The 24,600-nt window shown below is 42.5% G+C and overlaps 1 protein-coding gene across 4 annotated transcripts; it reads left to right on the forward strand.

Moving 5' to 3' along the window:
- Window positions 1–178: 178 nt before the first annotated feature.
- bcl2l13 (BCL2 like 13) lies at window positions 179–24,511 on the forward strand. 4 transcript variants are annotated; one of them, XM_034686542.1, is made up of 8 exons: window positions 179–489; window positions 2,153–2,345; window positions 4,122–4,217; window positions 6,046–6,135; window positions 7,400–7,556; window positions 11,244–11,316; window positions 11,523–11,651; window positions 21,760–24,511. In XM_034686542.1, the coding sequence occupies exons 2-8, from the start codon at window positions 2,216–2,218 to the stop codon at window positions 22,783–22,785; spliced, it is 1,701 nt and encodes a 566-aa protein (XP_034542433.1). In that variant the 5' UTR covers window positions 179–489; window positions 2,153–2,215; the 3' UTR covers window positions 22,786–24,511. The 4 variants fall into 4 exon arrangements, with proteins under 4 accessions (XP_034542433.1, XP_034542435.1, XP_034542434.1 ...); XM_034686543.1 differs by lacking the exon at window positions 179–489 and adding an exon at window positions 915–1,127; XM_034686544.1 differs by lacking the exon at window positions 4,122–4,217 and having other exon boundaries at window positions 183–489.
- Window positions 24,512–24,600: the final 89 nt, after the last annotated feature.

Raw genomic sequence — 24,600 nt, forward strand, 5'->3', positions numbered from 1 at the left:
GTCTATCTGTCTATTTATTTATTCAGTGAAAATCGTTACTTTCTGTGCAGTTTCATTTTTAAGAATACAAGTTTGTTATTCAGTAAATGTTTTCATTATCGTGTAAGGTTACCCGCGAAATTCCATGCTTACCTGCCCTTCATGTTCGGTTGCTATGATACATGCGAACATTTAATGAATTTTGATTTTTTTCCCCTTCAAACAATGATAAATAAAATACACTTCCAATTTAAATCCTGCTTTTTATGACATTCTGAAGCAAACTGCTCCATGTGACGCTGTGGAAGTCTTATGCTGAAGGTCCCTGCAGGAAGGTTGCTGATATATTGTCCCTGACTTGTGCAGCTTTCAAAGCACACAGTGTGCTAGTGCTACTGCTCTCAGCCAGTAGTGGTCTGCCCTCCTCTGCCACTTCTGCACGGGTCTGGCTCGTTTTTGTGTCCTTCAGCCTGTCGTTTGTCAGCACCTGGTTGCCTTTAGACCAGGACGGTGAGAAACCTTTAAGTGTTCTTTATTTAAATTCATGCTGAGTTTTGCGTCTTTGAAATGGCTCTTAAAACGTGTACCGTTAAGCTAGCTGCAGCTTGTAGATGTGCTGATGTGTTCAAGGAACCACTCGTGTGTGTAAAAAATGACTTTACAGGATTGCACTCATACATGTGCAGCATGCAATGTTACGTGAGCTACATGTCTGATTTTTATTCGGTGTGACATTATACCTTTTTGGGGCCATCGTTTGAAGTAATGTCAGTTTAGAGACTCTAACAATGATAGCATATCATTGTTATACCTTTTAGTACACCACTCTTTATGGTAAATCAAATTGAACTTCAAAGCTGCGATACGAATCTGTTTAAAGTGTAAGGTTTTATTTTGATAGTTGTAGCCGGAAGTGTTTCGTTTAATTTGACAAACTTGACTTTATCAATCTCGCTTTCACCCCGCATGGCGCCTCATCAGATACCGAAAACTTGACGAATACATTTTAACCTCACACTTGCCAATAAATGAGTTTGTCAGCAGTAGTTAAATATCCTGAAAACGCGTGGATAAAGCACAGCAGCAATACTTTTCTTTCCTAAAGGCTGAAGGACATTTCACGCCCCTTTGTCCACCACGTGGGTTATGTAAGTTGCATTGTGTCATGTATGATGAAGGTACAAGACGTACCCATATGTAAGGCTGACATGTCTTAGGGTTATCTCCCTTTGAGCTCTCATTGAACTATCATGCAGCTTCAGAGAGATTACATTATCAGCCTCAATGCCCCTCTAACAGATGGGCAGGTGAGCATGTGCACCTGGCACAATGGTAATGTGACGTCTACTCTTACACTATCATGCATCTGGTGTAGGTGTAATAGCTGTTTAATATCACAGCTGATTGACAACCAGCTGCATCGTGACTTCTGATCTGGACTCCCACATGTGGCTGCTTTAATGCAGCAAACATGAATATCACAACTAGTGGTGCACAGTACTGACTGACTGACTATCTGTATTGGCTTATCTGCAAATTATTAGATATAATTGATTACAGTAGCTTTAATCTGCGTAACTTGCGTCACATCCATGAAAACATAAGAGAATGAATGACATCTTTTTTTATCTCCTTTATTCATTTTTACATCTTAGTTTTTTTTGGTATTTAATATAATTTTGACTCGTTATTGCTTTTCTACAGATGTGTGCTTTAATCTTTTTGTAACATGTATTTATTTAATCTTTAAGTCGGTTTTTGTTTGGCTGTGTAAGAACTGAAAATGTCTTCTTACTCAGTTTGTGATGTAAAGCAGCTAAAGAGGCTTTTGAAACTTCTTGATTAAAGAAGTTAAAATAAAGTTGTTCTATAATTTGTATAACTGTATGCCTCCTCTCTTGAAGATGTTTTAATGAAGGCCAGAAAGACTGTGTCTATGCTCACTGATGTTCTATAATGTAGCTTTATTTTAGTCCCTGACCCAAACAAAGGAAGTGATGGCAACACAAATAACTAAGCAACATCATTTATTAAAGCAAATAAGAATCACTGGTATTTCCTGTCTGCTGTACTGTTATCTTTAACATCAGGATCAGCACTGGCCCTGATTCGATTAATTCCGTCTGTACATCGCTAACTTCACTTCTCCTCCTCTTGCTGTCTCTGTCCTCAGGTGAGACGTCCAGCTTTAATTGTAAGAACGTATGTGCCTGAGAGTCTGACACACGTCTGTTCGATGGCTACCTCAGGCTCCACCTTTTCTGCCTCCACCACTGTGCCTGAGGGTTTTCATTATGAAACCAAGTTTATTGTGCTCAACTACCTGGGACTGCTGCCTGCTGGCAGATCACAACCCACAACTCAAGGTGAGAAGAAAGGTCTGAAAGCAGCGACTGTGTTTTCTTTTGATTCATAACTTCATTCAGTGTAATCAGACTGGAGGTATTGCTTCTTATGATGGTATCCTGAAGTGACACAGCTCTTTATTGCAGTTCAAGTTGTGTCAAGGCCGCTCTGTTTCAGGGCTCTCTTCAATGTGGTACACATATGTCAGGGCAGACGTCACGCTCGGGTATTCACACAGCACACAAATAGAGTTGAGTACTCATGCAAGCAGGGCAGTTAAAACAGAAATATTCAGGGTGTGTGTTTGCAGGTTCCCACCTGCTCCCCGGCTCAGCACAATCTTCCTTCACATCAGCACAGAAACACATCCAGAGAATTGTTCATTCTTAAACATGACATTCAGTGACGGTAAACAAACAGATGCCATGTGAGGCCAAATTCAATTCTCTCAGTGTCGTGTCCAAAGTAGCTCCAGGCATCAGGATGTCTGTTTTTCATACCATGCATCTGCAAGGCAATGAAAGTCTGTTGTGCCAAATCCCAACCTCGACACCCACAGACTTTAAGGCGCATTCTCGCTGAGTGTTGTCACACCATCAAATCACCAAGTGTTTGAGGGCTCTGATGTGGACTTTACAACTCCAAATTCCACTCTTCGTATGAGTGAGCATTTCTGCCGACTTCTCAGTGGGACTTACCCAGAATTCAGTCTGAACATCGAGAGATGGTTAGGATGATACTGTTCAGCTACTCGATTTAAACGGCTGTGCGTTGTTATTTGTTCCTCTTTGTTTATACTTATTGATCATTCATTGTATGTGGTGAGAGAAACACAAATACACTCGGGAGGTCGGTTTACTTTTCTGATAGTTTAATGCAGCGTTTTCGTTTCAGGCACCTATGAAGTCATAACCATGTGTCCTATTCTTCATCTTTACACCAACTCAAACCTTCAGGGACTCACACACTGTACGCCTGAGATCACTAAAGTCCATGAGGGTGGAGAGCAGTGGCGGCTGGTGGAGTTTTCTCCTGGGGGAGGGCTATAACTCCAAAATAAACATATACTAAAAAGCAAGCAAACATATATTAAGGTATCAAATCAGTAATACCTGTCTTAATCCATGCTGGATCAGATCCTGACGTTTGGAAAAGGAGACAGGGAAAGCAGAATAAAGCATTAGCCTCACTGCATGTAGTTAGCCAAGCCTTGTTGCTAAACAAGGTCCTGGAAAAAGACCGGGTGATTGTCTCCCTCTGTCTTTGGACTGCTGATAATTGTGATGTTGGGCTGATCAGGTCCGCGCTCTTTCACGTCAAGCTTCTCCTGGTACTTTCTCCTCTCAAAAGGTGATGTCTTAAGTGATTTCACTGAATGATTTAATTTCTCTCTCCATTCTGCATCCCTGTCCGATTGTCTCCAACTCCCACGGCTAGACCTCTGCTCGACCTATCAATTAGCCGCACTTTATGACAGACGGCTGTGACGTCGGCCCCATCCAGCTGCATTCAGCTCTGGGCGCAGAGAAGGTGCACCCAGACATGGTCCTATCTCTTGTATTGAAGAGGAGCTACTGCGCATGTACAACTTCTTCTAACGAGAGTCTATGGCCAAAAATGTTTGTGCCCAGGGCGAAAACACGTCACCAATCAGACAACACAGATGAACGAAACAACTTTACTCATCATTAACTATATAATATTTATCTTGCTCATCTAAAAATATATTTATATATAGTTCAGACTATTATTTTATTATTTCATTTTAATTTAATTTTTTTTATGTCTTATTGAAGGTAATGTGGTGGGGCAGCGCCCGAACACCCTCTATCGGCAAGCCCCCACTGGTGAAGAGTGGGATTGGGTCGTGGTTGAGGGTGCAGAGAGAGGTGGTCAGTACGATGATGTCAGATGTATAAGATAAAATAAGATATTCTTGATTGATCCCCCATTGGAGGAATTTTATTTTGTTCCAGAAGCTTACAACACAGGACAGGGGAATACAACACTGTACTTACATAGTTAAAAATATGATAACAATAGTAATAATAATAATAATAATAATAATAATAATAATAATAATAATAATAGTAATGATAAAAATAAAATAAAATACGGCCTGATATTTGTAGTCTTGGTAATAATTGAAATAGCAGAGTGCTTTTTATCTAATGATTATTAACAGCAATTAATTCAGACTTTTTTTCACTTGTACATTTACATCTCACAGCATCAACAGCAGCACAGGATGCTAAGCATGAAAACTGCTCTGAGATGATAATGGGATTAGATTAGTGTGTGTGTATTCAGAGAGGTTCATCATGATTTAGAACATTACCGAGCAACATGTAAGTTTCTCAGTGAAGAATTAAGAATAGCTAAGTTCAAACTCTTTGACAGCTCAGAGGTTTCACTCAGGCTGAAGTTTAGGGATGCTGCAGCAGACTTCACATGTGTGTGTTGCACACCAAAAACAATCGCACAATAAGGCTGTGCTTTAAAGAGTTTGCCATGTCAGGTGTAATAATCTAAATATGGTGCTTTGTTATTTGTTAAAGAATTAATGAAAGAAACCACTTCTCCCCGTCAGCCACCAGTTCACGACTGTTACTTTGCAAAACTAAAGCATAACCTCGCTCAAGAACCCGTTGTGTTAACAAGGAGAAACACCTCCAACATTTCAGGTCAGGGTCAGTTAAGGCAACGTGTCTGAACAGGAAATGAACACAGCCAGGTTTTAAAAAGCTTTAGCGTGTTAAGCATGAGGAACAAAAAGGAGATGGTCAAATGGTGAGGTACTTCCTGTCTCTTTCTTTGTCGTGTGCATTCTTGAAAGGGGCGGAGAAAGGCAGAGGAGTGGCTGATCCCTGCTTTCCGCTTGACCCGGTCCAATTTCTGACAGCCTGTCATGTGTAATCACCGCAGGATTACTCACACGCCGATGGACCAATACAGAGTGGTTGGCCAGCTAACTGTCTGGCTCAATGCTGAAACAGCATCCAAGCTCCGAAAAACCAACAGAGACCGTCAGAGAGTTCATGTATGAACTGCAGGGACACAAACAGAGCAGAGACCGGGGTTGCTGCGGGTCAACATCCCTCCTGTTTAGAAAACATTGTGTCATATCAGTCAGCTGACAAGTTATAAATAATGATAGCTACATTTCAGTAGTTGTCTGCCTTGTTCAGCTGTTTCAAACACAGCTAATGAAGTCCTCATGGATAGAAATCTGATGGCAGGAGATGAGTGAGTGAGCAGCAGACAGCGTGTCCCTCCCTCTTCAGATGATGTTAGATCTTGTACAAACTGAAAGGCGACATTCAGAATATTTTCGTGCGATTATAAAAAGCTTGTGGTCAAACTCTGCTGCTGCCTTTTGTCTGAGTTTTCCCCTTGCTTGGTTCATTATGCCCCCAGCAGTGCAGACTGAGTCTTGTTAATAATTGACATACCCTGTGAGCACGCGATGAGAGAGCACCATTCAAATATTTCGTCTTGTTTGAGTTCAGAGAAAATTCACCTGAAATTAAACGCCGAGCTCGTTCTGCAAACTGTGGACTCAAGTGTCACGCTTATTGTGTAGGCGCTGTCACCCAAGTTCTATCCAGTGTTTCCTCTTTCATTGATGTTTGTTTGTTTGTTTTCATAAAGAGTGATTGGCAGAGAGGGAGAGGGTGAGAGACGGTTGGTTCACTCTCATGTTTATCTTTTCTCTTGCAGGAGATTCCAAGAACCAGAGAGAGAGGACGACAGCGATAAAAGGACAGATAGAAGAAGAGCTGAGACAACTGGAAGATGAAATCACTGCCTGTAAGCACGCGCGCGCGCACGCACGCACGCACGCACGCACGCACGCATGCACGCACGCACGCACGCACGCAAACGCACACTCACACACACAGTACTTCAGGCCTCTTGTCTTTGATGTGGGGTCATGTCTCCTAATTGCTCAATAACACCTCTGTGACTCTGTTTGTACATTTCATTAAGATCACAGATAAATATTGAACACAGTTATGTATGGATGAGATCTATCAGTTGAACATTGGTATAGCTGACACTAGCCTGTTGAGGAGATCAGTAAATAATGCACCATGCATCGATATAAGACGTTGATGTTTATCCGTATCTTATATCATCTTTAATGCAGTGCCGGGAAGCTCATCCACCTAACTGTAGATTCAGAGAGGAGGTTTTTAAACAGGCAGAAGACATCTGTTGGAGAAACTGATTTGTTTTCACAGTCAAACATGAAAGAAGATGTCACAGTATCACACCGTCACTTAAGACATGTTTCAAATGCACAGACTCTCAACAACAATTTGACAACATCAAACCTCCTGGCTCTTTGAAAAACAGACAGGAGAGTTACAAAGAAGTTCCTATACCTTATCATTCTCCGTCTTGTCTCTGCTGTGGTTTTTGTACAGGAGCAGTTTGAGTAGAGAAGTCAATATTTGACAGAGTAAAGTGTGTAATGTATGCTTTAGAGGAGAACTTTGGTTTCTTTACATAACTCCAGTTCTCTATGTAACATGAGAGAAACTCTGCTCTCACCACTGTCCAAGTTTAAAAGCTCTCTCTCTTACTTTGGAATGTTGATGAACCTTTGTGTTAAATGCTGAATGAACATGGAACTGTTATGAAGATGCTGGCTCTGAATCAATCCAGGTCCCTTTATGTAGAAGGCGACAAGTTTTAAACTCAAACTGTGTATTAGAAACTTCATGAGATAAAGATTAAAATACACAAGTTTACAACCATCAAGTTGTTCTGAGAGGAGAGAGTCTTTACGTGGGAGCTCTTAGTTGGGAACTAATTTTCTGGTTATTGTGAAACTGTGTTATTAGACTCTACTCTCATTTTGACTCTTGATAAAGTGGAAGTCCAGTAAGTGGAATAATTCCTGACACAAGGTTATTATCAGAAGATGTTCCCACTCAGAGACATGGAGCTACAAAGAAACCTCTTTGTTAGTTCTGTTTTCACCTCTCTCCGGTTTCCTTTGTTTCTTGTCTTGTAACACGTTGTATTCCTGTGTGAGACGTGACTCTGTCCTCTGTGTGTCCTGCAGCTGCTTCCACATCAGGCTTTGACCAGCAAAGATCTCTGGTGTTCAACCCAGCCAACCCAGAGACCTCTGCTGAAGACTGCCTCGCTGTGGTGGGAGACCGGGTGGCCGGAGAGCTCGACACACACCTCACAGCAGCCGTGCAAACACTCCTTGCAGGGTCAGTGTGCAGTTTTGTGTCTTGTATTACATCTGCCTGTCTTTTTCCCTGACAGAGATCGTTCTTAACAAACAGAATCGAGAGGCAACAACACTGCTCAACATTCAGTCACAGTTTCCTCATGAAGCTAATCTCAGAATAAATTCCTCCAGTGTGAGGAAACTCTGTTACCACACAGCGAGAGGTACAATCTTAGAGTGTTGACAAAGTCAGTGTTGACATACTGATCCACTGCTCACTCCATTTTCTCCTCTGTGAACTTTTGACCTTTAACTGGGATTCTGTGCTGCAGGGTGTAGACTCATTCACTCACTTCATAATCGTCTAAATGAACATCCTTGTCCAACTTAAACAAAGTCACACGATCACATGTGCACACACTTCTCTATTGAATTTGTTAGAGTAAATCACATATTCTTTTCTCTCTCTCTCTCTCTCTCTCTTGCTCTCTCTCTTGCTCTCTTGCTCTCTCTCTTGCTCTCTCTCTCTTGCTCTCTACCTCTCTCTTACTCTCTACCTCTCTCTACCTCTTACTCTCACTCTAATGCACTTTGTTTAAATTTTTTCTACACTTTCACCTGTACTTTCCTTCAGTTGACAATTTTGTGAAGTAATTTTTTTCAGGCGCTTTTGCTGTTATTGATAGGACGTCCAAAGAGGGGAGATGTGGGGAGTAGAGAGCGGGGGCAGATATGCAGCACAGGGTCCCAGCTGCCATGACGAGGACTTTATCCTCTGTGTATGGGAACAGGCGGTGAAACCACGAGGCTAACTTCTGACATACAGTGGACACATTTGAAAATCCCAGGACAGTAGTGTGTGCTGGAAATACAGTATGTACATCATTTTTTGACATCCTGTGTGATGTGAGACAGCACACACATCATACAATCAAACCAGTTTAAATTGAGAGAGGGTTCATGAGACACCCACAAATAAAGCTAATCTGAGATCAGAGGTTCAACAGATCTCAGCTGATACTCGACTTGTTGGATAGACTCTCATGGTTCGGTTCAGCATATGATCTGTGGATTGATGAATAATTTGAAGCCAGGTCAAACAAAAAGCAGAGTGAAAGTAGTGCATGAAGGCACCATGGAGACCCGCTGAACAAATGTGAAAACTGTTCAGTTTTTTGGGGGGGGTTTTATGTTGTTGAGCAAGTGTTGTGCAAACTTTCACATAGAACAGGGTTTCCAAAGTTTGAAAGTCCCATCATCCCAAAAGTAAAAAAACAGGAAGTAACCAATGATTCATTTGTGATCTACCTTCTGGGTACATTCAGACGCAACATTGTCCACCAACCAATGAATCCTGACATGCCACCAATGGGGGGTTGCGAGATGTCTTCCGGTTTTTGTATTTTTTCTAAGTAATCTGAATTTGCTTATTTTACACAAATAGTAGTTACATTTGAAATAAAACCCTGCAAATAAGTACATTTCATTAGTTTTCTGCCTTTCTTTGTTACCAGATGACTCCTAAAGTTAGAGTGAGGGTTAGCTAACAGCTAATTAACAAAAAGATCAGGAGCAGGTTAATTCACAGAAGCAGAGGAAACACAACCACATGTGCATGTAGGTAAACTCATTTTGAAGTATGAAGTGAATGAAGTATGACCTAACATTTAACCACTTGGAGGGACAGTTGGGGTCACAAGGTTTTGGCACCTTTTATTTTGGGGGTCGCAGGCTGAAAAGTTTGGGATTCTCTGGTGTAGAGGGTCGCAGCCCTGCACCCCAGAACCCCAGAACCTGAATGACCCGAGGGCAGCCCTTCAAGAAGAGTGGAACGCCTCAGCAGACAATAAGTCGACTTGTGAACATCATGAGACGTCGTTGTCGAGCTGTTAATAATGCTCAAGGACACATGACGAGTTATTGAAACATTTTTGGTCTTGGTATACCCAACACTGTTGTTAGATTTGCTTCAATCAATTGTTTAAGATGAAGAAATGACCATTGCTTGCTTCACTTAAATGCCCTACTTTCATGATATAATATCACTGGAGCATGAACTTTTTACACTTTCCATAAATTTCATCCAAAAGTCTAAATATCCCTAACTTTTATGAGTAGTATATTTATATGCCCAGCCCGTGTGGGCTTACGAGACACCATGAATTTTATGCAGTCCAGGGTCAGAGCGCACACCAATTAAATGAAAATACACATAGCTAAAAGAGACTATCTTGTCTTCTTTTCCAGACTTTTAAAAGGAAATCAGTGAGCTAAAACTCGTCAAAATTAAACAACCCTTCCAGTTTTTGCTCATCTGTCCACATCAATATTTCAGGCTTTTTATGAGCGATTTCATGAAACGATAACTTTCTGAGGTCGTCAGAGTTTTTACACTACAAAAGAAGGTGAGACTCAGAGTGTTAATATTTCACTGTGGATGGTTCCTTTGAATCAAACCTGCTTTGTGGTTTCTCCTCTCACTCTCAGTGTGTCTGTATTTATTATGAGAGCATCAGCTGGTGGCTGCGTGCCACCACAGTGTCTGTAAAGTTGTAATGTTGATGTTATTCTCAGAAGGATGTCTGTTTCATGTTCGTGCTAATATTATTGGTTGGAGAGTAACACATACTGTTATTAACATGACTCAGCTTTTTATATCACAGCCTGGTGTATTTGTTTAAAAGCATGGTCTGAAAGAAAAGGGATTCCAGGTTTTGTCTGACTGCTTGTATTTGTTATTGTCGTTGTGGCAAAGTAGTGAAAAGAGGCTGTGATACATATTGAGTTGCATAGAGAAGCGTTTTGATTAGTTGTGCCCTTAAGTGTGCAATCAGAGTCAATCAATCAATCAACCAATCTTTATTTGTACCCCGCCAAATCCCAACAAATGTTATCTGAAAACTCTTTCCAAACAGAGCAGGTCTAGACCGTACTTTATGTTAAATTATTAACAAAGACCCAACATCAAGACAGGATCAGATCCAGTCCCATCTTACAGACAGGACTCTGATCTCATCTTAATCCACCATGAGCAGAGCACTTTGCAGCATTTAGCAAATTACAGTGGCAAGGACAAACTTCCTTTAACAGGCAGAAACCTCCAGCAGGACCAGACTCATGTTAGACACACATCTGCCCAGACTGAGGCTGATTTGAAAAATGATCAGTGCACAACACAAATCTGCGATCCAAACTGTGAGATTAGTGATCCGTTGCAGCCCTACCTGAGACAGACTCTGAATCAGCAGCAGCTCCAGCAGAGCCGCTCTGTGGCCAACAGATAAGACTTTGGGTGAACTTGGCAGCCTCTAACTGTGACAGTGTGCAGCAGAATATAACTGTCGCAGACTCTTCTCACCAACCGCCTCGCAGAGTACAAAACTCATGCAGAAATAGGAGAAAGCACACTAATCTGTTGTCATAGTACAAGACTGTAGAGTACCAAACGCAACATGATGTCAGAGGTGTGAACGAGACTGGGAAAGATGTGGATTCAGAACTCATCACATGTGCATTTACAAACTTAAATCTGACTCCTTCCAAGCAGATACTAACAGAAATCACTGAAATGAAAATGAAGTCCTGGACAGCATCAACACTTATTTGCGATCCAAGTCTTGTGTTTGTGTTTCTTGACTTTTGTACGGATTCAAGTCTTAAAACGCTAATTCTTCTTACTTATGAAGAGCTTGTGTTTTATTCCAGTCTGGTTGTTCTTGTCTTCCAGGCCTCTGGACTATCAGAGATTCAGAGACACATCAGTGAATCTCTCATCACACACACAAGGAGGCTGGAGCAAGGTGAGCCTGCCGTCAGTGTTATATGTTCCTTATGTATATCAGCCTTTATTATGACATTGTAACTTCAAAACACACAATTAAACCAATGCCACAGTGCAGTATTTGATTCCTGTTTCTTATATTTGTAACCTCTGCACTCTTCATGTCTGTGCATGGTCTCTCTTCTTCCCCTCACCTGTAACACCTTCTTCTCTTCTGTCTCTCAGGTGTTAGTGCCTTTGGTGCTGCTCCAGGCTTTAGAAAGCAAGGGACAGTCACTGACGACTCTGTTAGATCTCGGGGTGCGTTTCTTAGAGGAGGATGAAGCTGGCTTCATCATGCAGCAGGGGGGATGGGTGAGTTTTCAAGCACACAGTGGATGAGATGATGCAAACCTTTCTGTATGTGTATTCCAAAGTCACTAAGAAATGGAAGAAAAGTGTTGGGGTTTTTTTCAGCGTTAAAATGACGAGAGATGTTCAGATGTTTAAATTTTTTGCCTTATTTACACAGAAATTTCCAAATGACGCCAAAAACATTACACAGCCTTTATACTTGAACAACACACAAATCACACTGTGACACTTCATAATAGTGTCACAGTTTGATTTTTCTCTTCCTCACCTCGCAGCTGAAACCAAACAGGCATGAGGTGTAACACAGAGTGGCAAAACTGTCTGTGAAAACATAGACGATAGCAGGATGGAACAGCGCTGTTACTTCCTCTGTTGCTGTCTCAGTAGTGGAACATCACCTCCTTACCTTTAACACAGACAGTGACGTGTAACAGAGGTGTTACAGACCTGTCCTGAACAGGATGTGTTCAGAGGGCTTTTGATTGTCAGGCCTCCAGAAACATAAAGTGTTAGAAATTCTAACATATAACAAACAAAACATTTATGTGAGGACTGAAGGGCAGAATATATCGGCTCCAATAAATAACTGAATATCATGCAAGAATGTTCAAAAGGCACCAAGAAGGAAACGGAAAGATTCAGGGAAGAAGTGTGCATCATTTGCCCCTCCATCTGCTCCGTCTGAGGTCAAACTCACAAAGTAAACTATGTTAATGATATTCAGGCATAGAGAAGTCCTCAAAGCTCTGCAGCTCTGTGCAGTTTGCTTCAGTTTTGTGTTTCAATGTGACTGAGAGGAGCTGTAAGCATCTCCACGCTCTGCTGTGAGGTCTCATCCTGATGCAGCTAAATTCTGTCCACTTTGATGGTGAGCTGGATGGAGAGGGAAAGTTCTTACCAGTTTGATGTGGAGCAGATTCATACAGATCTGACACAAATGTCACCTTTACTGTCCAGCTGGAGCGAGCTCATAAAAAACAGCTTGTTTAGGAAAAAACAAACACACTGTTGTGCGCAATGTCACAGCTCGTATGTGCAGGAGTTGATCCTCAGACCACTTCACACTGATTAAAGCCCTCATTACTATAACAATAGTAATGTCAGTACATCTGCACATAAAGTCTTTTAGTATTACTCTATTATAGGTCATCCAGAGGTTGTGGTGTTGAGCGTAACAGTACTTATAAACACTGCAGCCCACTGTGCGGGGCTGTTAGCACTAGTGTAAGTGAACTAGGTTTTATTAGAAATGAGGCTTGTTTGCTCAGACAGGGCATGTGTCCAAAATGAATGCTTAACAGCTCATTGCAATGTGTGCAAGAAACACCAGTACAGAGTGACATTATAGCACAGTTTGTGGAGCATTAAACCCTTTGCATGCGTGTTCTGAATTAGACCATGGTTGTTACATACTACTTACGAATGTAGTAGGCAGTAGGTAATGCCCATAGACTGTAAATAAAAATGGACAGCGTTGCTCCGCCTCTTCCCGTTGTACAATTCTGAAGCCAAAAAATCCCTCTCCTGGGCGCAGCCATTGTGCAGCCAGAGCCTGTGAAGCCTTTGTAATAAGCTCCGCCCTACAGCGTAACGTCACAAGACGCTGTGTGCCCTTTGAAGTTTCGTTCTACGGCGGCTGAGAATCAAAGGAAACCCGGAAGTAAAACCCCGTTTTTAAACTCTAATAACTAACGAAAAATAAACTTTTCAGAAAAAAGAGTGCGCGGACACAAAACAGTCAAATACTAACTACATATAACCAGAGCATACGGATGTGAGAAACATTCGTACAACGTGTATTTATTTTTTAATGTTTGTTTGACTGCTCCCCCATTCAAATGAATGGGGAGACGGATTTTTTGACCCATACTGCAGCCAGCCACCAGGGGGCAGTCACACTGCTGAAAGCCTCACCACCAGGGCCGTATCCGACACGCTTGGTAATGCCTATATATATATATATATATATATATATATATATATATATAAAGTTAGGAAGTGGTTTATATGGAATTTAGTCATTTTCACAGCACCTAAAAACTGAGTTCCCCTGTCAAAAAAAGAAGTGAACAGAAAAAGTGGAACGAGCACTGTGCAGTGTGTGAGAGGCAGACTGGTCCGATGCATACTGTGAAATTTTCCCGAATCAGTAGACATCTGGGGAGTTTTGGCATACTGCAGATTTTGCTCTTGTTCACAAACTACATACATACTGAATTTAGGCCAAATCAGTACGTACTGCTAGTATAGTAGAAAACAGCCATTCTTTTTGGGCTTGTTTTGCACAAGTTTCACAAAAGCAGCTCAGTCCTTTCAGTGAGTCAGGCCCTCAGTGAAGTGCAGAATTAAAAAAATCCACACGAGGGCGTTAGTGAGCTACCTGTACAGATGTTTCATACCCTAAAGTCCCCGATCCTTCAGTGATCCACAACTAGCACATGCCCGTACATGGGATTAAAACATACATCATACCCTGATGTGTGACAACAAATCCTCAGCAGATCATCTCCAGAAATAACCTGCAGTATTTAAGTGTTATCACAATGATCAGGTCTAATGTTTCATGTAATCTGTGAAACATCTGTCTGTTTGTCATTGTTCAATCATAGTTAGGGACAACAATGTGATTGTATTTCTGTTACACAAGATATTGCCTTTTTCTTTAGGAAAAAAAAAGCAGATTGTCTCCTTAGCTGTGAGAGAAATCTTTCACTCTATGACCTCTGTGTGTGTGCATTCTCACGCTGACAGAAATCTTTGCAGTTTCTGTGAAAGTTGTAACTGACATGTCCTCAGGTAAAACTCTGATAGACACCGTCTCCAGTTTTCTGTTTGCTCAGGGGAATGAGGCGAGAGCAGCGACATCACTTCCTGTCTTCTTCACGCTCTCCATGCTCAAACTCGGAGCATATTTTCACGCCATACACATTTTGCTGCTTCAAGTTCTTCCTTCAGTATTAATATCGGCTGAGGTTTCTTTGGCGATGCTCCAAGCACAAAAAGTGGAACACTGCGTCACAGATGATCCCTACGAATGAGGTCACACTGATGGAGGGTCACATGACCTATTAACTGTCGCACCGGTCGCCATTATCTCATCGTGATGATGCTCCTCTATGTTTCGTGCAGTGTAACGTGAACAGAGAGTGCTATCCCTCCAAACAAAGACACATTATTACCCTTTGTTATGTCATAGGGGATGAACGAATGAAAGCCTGGCATGATCAGCAATGGAGGGATGAAGAGAAAGGAGGAGAGCGATTGCATGAAGGGAGGGAGTAAGAAGGAGGGAGGGGTGTGTGAGGAAAGGGGGTGGGCCAGTAAGAGCAAAGTGAAATCTCCATTAGTTTGACAGCTGTCCACGTTCACACTTCTCTGCAGCCAGCTTCTACATCCACTCCATCTTCACCAAGTTAGTCTGTTCAGGTGAAACCAGGGACGCCGACCACTTTACTCTGAGGTAGGACGATTTACTTCTGATGTTAGCGACCTCCGAGTGAGTTCATTGGTTTGGACGTGTGCGTGCAAGTGTGTCCTCTGAGAACGAGTGTGCAGCAGTGACAAACTCCCAGCAGCTGAGTAGCTCTGTTCAGTTGCGTGTCAGCATACTGCATGGATTGATTGTATTGTAGCACAATGATTACATTTATTTAAATCATGGAGCACAAAACGAACATTTTCAACGTGCATTAAAATTGTGTTGTGACGTTTATTTAGAGGGTATGTCTTGCAGAAACAACCTTTGCACGGATGATGACGGGTGACTTTTCTGTGTTGAATTGATAATAAGTCGACATTCTGAACATCTAGTTTTCTAGGAGATTATTAGAACTGTAGTAAAAGTGACAACCCGTCTTAGCTCTGGGTGCCCCTCATATTGTCTTTTCTTTCTCACATTCGAGTACAATAAGGATTATGATGACCCTAATGCGATGCACACTTCATTTGGCAGGAACAAAACCTGAAGCCCTCAGACAACACAGCCTGGGGCCGGTGGGAGGGATTGAGGGGACTAGATTGGGGAGGTACAAAAGGGGAGATGAGAAAAAAATGTGTCTACAGAGAGACAGATTCTAAAATAAGAGAGGTGTACAAGAAAACAGGAGAACACAGTTTACAGTCATGCTAGAGACAGCTGCTTTAGGTTGTCTGTAATAGTCTGTCTTTTGTCTGCTCGCGTGCAGCTTTCCTCTCTGTCCCCTTGAGTCCCGAGACGACTGTCCTTCAGAGTCCGACAGTGATAACCGCTGCATGAGTTTGCACATTAGCCATTTCAGATTACCGTCCTTGTGAGCGGGATGTAATGTGACTCCTGAGGTTTAAAAGTTGCACACTAACGACTGCACCTGACCTCTCTGCAAAGAGAAAGAGGTGATAAAGTCATCATTTCACTGCAGCGGACGGATAGTCAAAGCAGCATATGTTGAAAGGCAATAAAGCATCTTCTACACGCCCTCAGTTATACAGGAGCTGATGCTAATGCTGCATGGAGACAGTGATGTAGCAGTGATGGTATTTTGAGGACAGGGTGCTGTAAGGTTCCCTGTCAGGGCTCATCATGCTGCACTCAGTGTGCCACAGTGCTCCCCCTATTACGTAAAAGCTCCCTCTCTCACCCGCTCCAGGAAATCTGTGAGCATCCCTGTATCAGCTCATCAACATGGCCCTGGACTACTTGAGTAAAGTGCTTGTGCAGTCTGAGGAAGCCCCAAAAATAACTCCCATAATCCTCTAAAAGCATCTCCACCAGGGGCTCGACCGGCCCACTTGTGGCGTGCTGAGGAACTCAGCACAGCTGCGGTGCTCTGGCTGACTTCCAGGGTTTAAACAGGGCACCCATCCATCCATCCATCCATCCATCCCTCTCTCTCTCTCTCTCTCTCTCTGTCCTCCCCTCTATCAATCAGCATCACTGCTGCCACAACACAGTAAGATGACTGGCCAAAACCAATATTTACTGATGCAACTGTCTGGCTGCACATAACAGGGGTTTTGCTCGAGGCTCTCAGAGTTGTCAGAGTCCACAAACACATCTTAACTGTCAGGGGCTTCTGCATGCACAAACGTGACATCCTGTGTCTAAACTTTACAATACACTCATTATAGGCTCTAAAAGGGGGTTTATTTTCTTTACATTCAGTCAAAAGACGGTGTTAGAGGAAAATAAATTATAAAAAGTGGATGAAGTAGTGAGACTGGTTGTTGGTTATTTGCTGGAGCAAGTTGTAGGAGACGTGGGCGCTCACAGGTTTCAGCGTCCAGCAGAATCTGGACTAAAGCATGAATACAAATCATCTCCACTGGTGTTTATAAAAAGTCTGCCTTCAGTTTAATTTCTTCTGACTTTATTTAGTTGCAGTGATTACAGATGACATGTAAAGAGAGAGACAATGTTTTTAGGGGATGTTGTTTACTGCAGGTCTTCGTTTGGATCTGTATAATATCAGTGTACCCAGTCTGTCTTTGGGGAAGGTCTCATTTGCATTTTTTGAGTCATCCCTCATCACTGATGTTAAACCATAGCTTTAAGTTCAGGTGGATTTTATTGTTCCAGCTCCTTGTTATCTGCTTCATAGATGTCGCCTGCTTTATATTCAGAGAGTTTTAATATTGCGTGTATCTGGATGTGAATGATCACACTCTTCACAGCCTGATACTGGGTGGTAAAAAGCTAATTCATGAGCAACGTCCGACTGACACTGTTTTATTTTCATTGAATTATAATGAAAGCACAATGAAACCCTGATGATCACTCCCTGTTAGTCCTGGTTTGGTTTAACACCGACCAGCTGCTGTGACCTCCTGCGGAGCCTGTCCACAGATTACATAATCCTCATAAATGTCAAGAGTAGATATGAGCTCCAGAATATTACACTGATGAGAGTAATCCTGATGGTGAACGGTTTAAATTTGATTCAGGAATCTATTTAGAAAATGTCCTGTGTTCTCTCTGACGTTGTGTTCAAGCACACTGAGCTTTTTGTAGTGTTGTATGTGCAGGAGCACGCGGCATGTTGGCAGTTTGTGGTCTCATAGCGAGGACTCGTTACAGTCACAGGAATGTGGCAGCTATTTTCTGCTCCCAAAAATCTGAAGTTATTCAGAGACAGTAATTTGTTAAAGTCTTTACAGCTGTGTGATGTTTGACAGTGCAGCACAGGCAGCTCAGGGAGGGAAGAAATGCAAATCAATGACAGGTAAACCCACAGTACAGTACACCCTTGGCTCTGCAGCAGGAATGTGTTCTTCTAGTTTTATAGACTTTGTCTCGGGGCGAGGGTGGAGAGAGAACGGCTCTTTTAAAGTCAGTGTGTTTCCCAGCCTCAGCAGTGTGACAGGACAACAGTGTGGAGTTTAGAAACCAGCAGATTCAGAGTGGATCGTCTCCTCAGGTGTGTTTTTGAAGATCTTTTAGTCCATGTTGGTTTATTTTTGCAGGTTTAAAAGTTATTTTGTCGTTAATTTGTTTGTTCAAAAGCTTGTATGTGTGAAAGGCCTCGAGCCTTGGACTTCAGTCGCTGACTTCGTGATCATGTCCGTGTACATCCACATACTTTAACTATTATCACCGAACTGCATGAAAAGTTATTGAGGAAATGGGTTGAACAATCTGTGCTTTATGCGTGACAGTAAAACTTGACCTGATCATCTCTGTTGCGCTCAGTTAAAGCTGCTTTAAGGGTTACTGATAGCTCAGCTCATGCTGGCATCAGAAACTTCAAACACGAGACAGCATGATCGATTCGGTTCATGAAAACCATCAGAGCAACCTTCAGCTCTGGCTCTTACACATGGCCTCCCTGTCCCGTCCAGCTGATGAGGACCTGCCCCCTGAGGAGGACCAGGGTTTTCTCTCTCACATGAAAATCAGCTTACAGAGAAAAGCAAATGTTGGATAACGATGCAGCGCTGTTCGATTTAATCTCTTCGCTGCCTCCCTTGATGCAGCTGCCGTGCACGCCGCAGAGTGTCCTTGTAAGGCAAATAACCTTCACACAGCCATGTCATTCAAACATCACATTTCCATGGGTCAACAGTAGTTTTCACACTGCGAGCTTGCTCAGCTAAATGATGTGTTGATCAGATGCAAATTGGCGTTTAACAATCTGAAGAGGATAACGACGTGTTATCATGTTCTTAAACTGGAAGGTGTCTCTGTGAGAACCTGTTTGTCTGCTGAACACACACTCTTACACACACATACACCCTCCCTTTTAGACAAACAGCTCAGTGCCCACTGTCAGTTTGAATCTCATCTGTTCAGGTCACACCTACAGGAATGTGACAGTAGAGTGACAAATCCAAATTTAACCACAACCAAGGCGTGCATGGTTCCTGATCTGTGAGCTCTGATCAGTCATCCATCAGACAGCCAGCTTTCTTTCACTGTCCCTTTCACCTGATCAAATAGATATGACCACTAAGTGTGATCATGTCTTAACATAGACATGTTGGTTTGATGTGAAGTCATTCACAGTCCCTCGAGGATGAAGTATGTCTCCTTCAACACCACAGTGAGGTTTATAAGTGATGTTTACATTCGCCATAAATCATCCTGTTTATCACCCAGTCACAAGTTGACACAAAGGATGGGTTGTTTATTTATTGGGTTGCTTATGCATATTTGTGATAAAACACGTTAAAGTGAACATTTCCACTGAAGGTAGATGAACAGGACTTCTTCTGGAATATTGCTGTTGACCTTTCTGTCCTCACTCAGCTCTCCTTTTCAGAGCTTTGAAGTTAACACACCTTTAAACACACAAGAGACAATTGTCCCAACTTTGTTGTTATTATCACAAAGGCTTATGGTCTAAGTGACTTTGTAGAGATCCGCAGCTTAGAGATGGTCTCTCGAGCTCTGCTGCTGTTGTTGTCTGGATGGCAGGACAGGATGTTGTTCCTCTTTTCCCTCTCAGAGATGGTTGGGGTCCAGTAGCTCTTCAGGCTGCTCTCACATCTGTGCCCACTAACCATCATTAATTAGCCACTCTCAAGTCCAGCCTGAGACCACTACAATGTGTTTACCACAGTATAAACAGAGGGAGAATGTGATGGACTGCTTTATGCTGGTTAATTTGATATGGCGTTTGTGATCATTTTGTCCTCTGCGCCACTTTTGCCTTTGAGAATTGATCACTGTTGTTAAAGGGTTTTGACCGATCAGAATCAAGCTTTTAACACAGCAAGGCTAAACGTTATTTTCACTACATCACGTTGTTTTAACACATTAGGCTGTAGGTAAACATAGAGGATGACTGTGTTTGGATAACTTCATTATAAAGTTGATAGTGTCACATGCTTTCTATGTATTAGATTCATTTTCAGTTTTCCTTCGTTTGATAAACGTTAAAAAAAAGGACTGGGCTTTGTTATGATTTGCATGCATCAGTTACGAGCTCACTTAGTCTCTTAGCAATATTACTTCAGTCATAGCTACACCTCCAGTGACATCATCAGCTCAACACATTAATGAGACCAATAATAATAATAATTATAATAATAATAATACCTTTATTTGTATAGCACTCTTCAATACAAGTAACAAAGTGCTTCACAAAAACAATAAAAGCAAACAGAAAATAAAAGCAGATAGGTAGAATGTTAAGAATTAAAATAAAGTCACAAATTAAAAGCTTTACTAAAAAGGTGTCTTGATTGGTGAAATAAAATTAGGGACTGAATCTGCAAGTCTGATTTCCTCTGGCAGGCTGTTCCACAGTCGGGGATCTCTGACAGCAAAGGCCCTGTCATCTTTAGTTTTTAGTGTAGACCGTGGAACAGCTAGCAGAGCGCTGTCAGAGGATCTCAGACTGGGTCCTGGTTTATGGGAGGATAAAAGTACATTACTATGGTTGAGGACCAGATACCCTCCCTTTGGCAACTGTACTACACAAACTGGTTGATATGTAATGCTAAAAAGTGTAACCTGCTAAACATTGGCATTTGTTTTGTCATGATGAGAATGGTAGCATGCTTAAGTTAGCATTTAGCTCTGCACTGCTTGGTCCAGTCACAGCTTCACAAAGCCTCTAGCATTGCTGTGAATCTTTAAGAACAGCAGCTCGTAAAGAGAACAGGTTTGATCATGTGTTTTTAGTGCTGTGAGTTATTCTGCATTGTTCTGGTGACAGCTCATGGCTCATGGTTTGCCCTTTGGTTATTCAAAGCTGGAGTGAAGGTTTCTTGTAACCCGATGCTTGTAACTGATGCGGTTGTGTAGGTGTGAGACACGACGATTCACAGCATGCTGAAGAATTAGCTTCCTTTTTTTTTTTTTTTACAGTTTTTTCTTATTACACAGTAAATGTCCACAGTGAGTGATATGTTTAAACAGCAAGGTGATAAAACAAACTGCTTTTCCCCCAGGGGTCACTAAAGGTCAGCACACATTTAAAGTTTGTCCTCGGGGGAGCTTTAAGCGATCGTACTGATGTGTACTGGTCAAGATTTTGAGGTTGTAACCTGGACTTAATTTCTGTTTTGAATGTGTGGAAAGATAACATTCAATTCAAGCTGCAGCAAACTGCAGTGCATCCCTTCAGTGTTTCTGCCCTCAGGACAGTCAGCCTGTCAGGATGTATCTGGTTCATTATAAACCCTCTCTGTCCCATTTCTGAGCCATAGATTCTGCAGCACATGACTGCACACTCAGCACAATGCAAAGATAAGCGTGTTATTATTTTTGTTTGTGAAAGCTTCAGAGCAATAGTTTGACCTTTTGAGTATTCTGAGGACAAATGTGTGTTTCTGCAGATTCCTCTGTTTGATTTATTTCAACACCTTCTGTTTCAGTGAGCTGACCTCTGTGTCAGATGATCATATGATATGCCTGTTACATAATGAGAGAGCTCTGCAGATAGTCTGATCTATTGTTGGTTAGATGCTTGATACCACTAGGTGGCATTGAAGGTGAACTTTGGAAAGATGAACAGTGCTGGAGGTTTCATTTTCCCCACACTGAGCTTTAAATGAACGTTTCTGTCTCTCTTATCTCTGTCATGTCAAAACCACAGATTAGACTTTTTCTACTACAACCCAAAGATCTTTAATAAAATATTTTATGACGAACATAAGTTGATAACATCTCTGTCTTTGTTTACCACAGGGTGAAATATACAGCCTTGAGTCCGAGGAGGAGCGAGGTGTGACCATCGCTGAAGACAGCAACGATATTTACATCCTCTCAGGGGAGCAGCATCCAGACCAGCTCAGCCCCCCGTCCTCTCTGCTCTGCACAGGAGACAACAGCAGCGGGCACAGCTCCTGGCAGACAGAAAGCTTGCCCGTGTCTCTGGCAGGCCACGAGTCTTGGGCACAGGTCGCTGCGATGGACCCCGAGGACGCCAAAAGCCTGGACAGCACTGAGGGCGGGGCTCTTGCTGAGGAGCGCAGCGAGAACAACTCCTCAAACTCGGACATTGTCCACGTTGAGCGCGAGGAGGCTGAGCTGCTGGAGGAAGGCGGAGAAGAAGGAGCAATAGAAGATAGCATGATGAGCGTTTTAGGAACAGAGAGCGAGCTGGCTGAGCTCAGGGAAGAATTTAGAGACCAGACTCCACCTGTTCCAGAGCCAGCCGAGGCGGACTCCGCAACCCCGGCCTCCCTGCTCTCATTAGAGGAGCCAGTGGTTATAGAGACGCCTACAATCTTATCAGCAGAGCCTTCCCTCACATCCTTTGAACCAGAGCTGCCTCCTCTTGTCCCAGAGGTTGCTGCCCCTCCTCCTTCTGAGCCAGCACCCGCAGCACCCTTATCTGTTCCTGCATTAGAACCAGACCCTGAGCCAGAACCAGCTGCTGACGCTGCCCCAGTGCCTGCTGAGGTAGCACCCCAATCTTTGGCCAAGGAAACCCCCGCTGCACCAGCAGAGCCTGAAGTCACCTCAGAACCAGCCCCTGAACCAGAGCCAGAACCAGAGCTTGTCACAGTGCCTCCCCAGCCAGAACCAGAGACTGCAGAAGAACCAGATGCCCAGCTAGCTGCACCTCCTGTCCCAGAAGCCCCTGCTGAGGAGCCCCCGGCGCAGCCAGAGATCAACACAGATCTCCAAGTGCTGCTGTACGGAGGAGCTGCTCTGGTGGCTCTGTTCGCTGTCATGGCTTACGGAGTCATAAGCTACAGGAGAAAGTAACGCGTCTGTCTCAGGGGAGGGAATGCAAATTATAAGATGTTAAGGTTAAAATAAATGTACTAGCACACACGTGGTGGGACTCTCCTTACAAAGTGTGTTGGACATCAAACGAGGCTGCATTTTTTTCACATCAGGTTTCAGAGGTCACGAGTCTGTGAAAACATCCCTGCAGAGAACCAGAATCTCACACGTCTTCATCCTTAATGCTGGGAGCCCTGGCTGCTTCACTCTGTCAGGTGTAATCACAGAGAGGGGGAGACCATGCACTCCACACTTCTTATTTTTATGTCTTCTCTTCCAAACCTTTCGGGTTCACTTACAAGCTTGTGTTCAGATTCTTCAAACTCCGCCTCATCATTTCAAACTTTGGAAAGTGTGTGAACTCAAGTCCTCCTCCTGCTAGTTTCAGTTTTTTGTGTCTGTGGTTAACTGATTGAATTTCTGCGTAGGTGAACCAACTTCAAACTCCAACTGCCTTCCCTCCTTTGCAATTATATTTTCTTTCCCCTCTCACTGTGACGGGTTGATCAGATACTGTCTCTGATGAACTAAACCAAATGTGATATGGTTATAAAACAAGTACTTTGATTTTGTGTGTCAGTTTTAGAAACTACCTCTGACACAGAATGGAAGTATTGGATCTGACTCATTCTTTTTTTTCATACTGCACAGGGGAGTTGTATCCCTCTACAGGCAGCGTGTTTTACTGTCTCTAGTTAAACAACGATAAAGTTGCTACATGTGATGATGAAAGAGCCATCAGGCCGGGTTTACTCCTGAGCCATTGTTATGCCATCATCAGATATGATTTAAATAGACTTAAATCTACTGATAAGGTCCAGCTGAGTAGTTTAACACATCAAGTAACAAAAGGTTGACTCCTTTTGTCATCGGTTTCCCCCTCTTCATCCTTCACTTCAGCACTGTCGGCTTTTGAGCCACTGATTATTCTTACTTTCAAAGTTACACGTGACGACAGAAGAAAGTCTGCAGAACATGATTTCAGTCATCTTTTTAACCTTCAATGGATTTAATTATTACATAATTTGATCACTCTCATTTCAGTTCTTTTTTAATACCTTTACCTAAACTGGTCGTACATGCTGTTTGATAGTTAGGACTCCAACCCCTCTTTGAGTTAAAAGAAAGCACTTAAGTAAGGTACCGCCGTATCAAACGCAAAATGTATTTCATCTTTAACGATCAACACAGCATCAATTTCTTTTTATGGTTCCTCGTGCATAGAGAGGCCAGTTTTAGATTGCTTAGAAATACATGACTACATCTCCCACTTGCTGAGTTTTGTGCAGTTACTATCGAGCTAACAAACACTACAGTGCAGGAGTCTTTCCACTGAATATGTGAGCCCTTGGTGGAATCTCCCCCGGCTTCCCAACCCGTTAAATCAGGAACAAAGAAGTTTCCTTCTCTGCCCTTAAAATCCCCCACTTACTGCATCACCACTTCGAAAATGTCTGTTTGGAGAAACTGGGAATCATTTAGTTGTTTCACCATGAGAATTCATGACCTGCTGTCGAAGCATGTTTGGTACAGAAGGGATGTTTCCATGTTAGACACAGTAGTTCTCATGGACTTTTAAAGGGAAACTTTAAGGGAACAGAGCAGGAAGGATGTCAAAAGGTCCCAAACATGACACTTTGTACCCTGAGTTTCCTACGATATTTTGTTTGAGATGAGAATAAAAGATTGAATATTTCAGAACCTTTATTTGTGGTGGTTTGTTGAAATTCTTGTGTGTAACTTGACCTGCTGATAAAAGATTAACTGGCACTACTCAAGCTTGAAATAAAACTC

The sequence above is a fragment of the Notolabrus celidotus genome, chromosome 6 (assembly GCF_009762535.1).
Source record: "Notolabrus celidotus isolate fNotCel1 chromosome 6, fNotCel1.pri, whole genome shotgun sequence".
NCBI classification, from domain to species: Eukaryota; Metazoa; Chordata; class Actinopteri; order Labriformes; family Labridae; genus Notolabrus; species Notolabrus celidotus.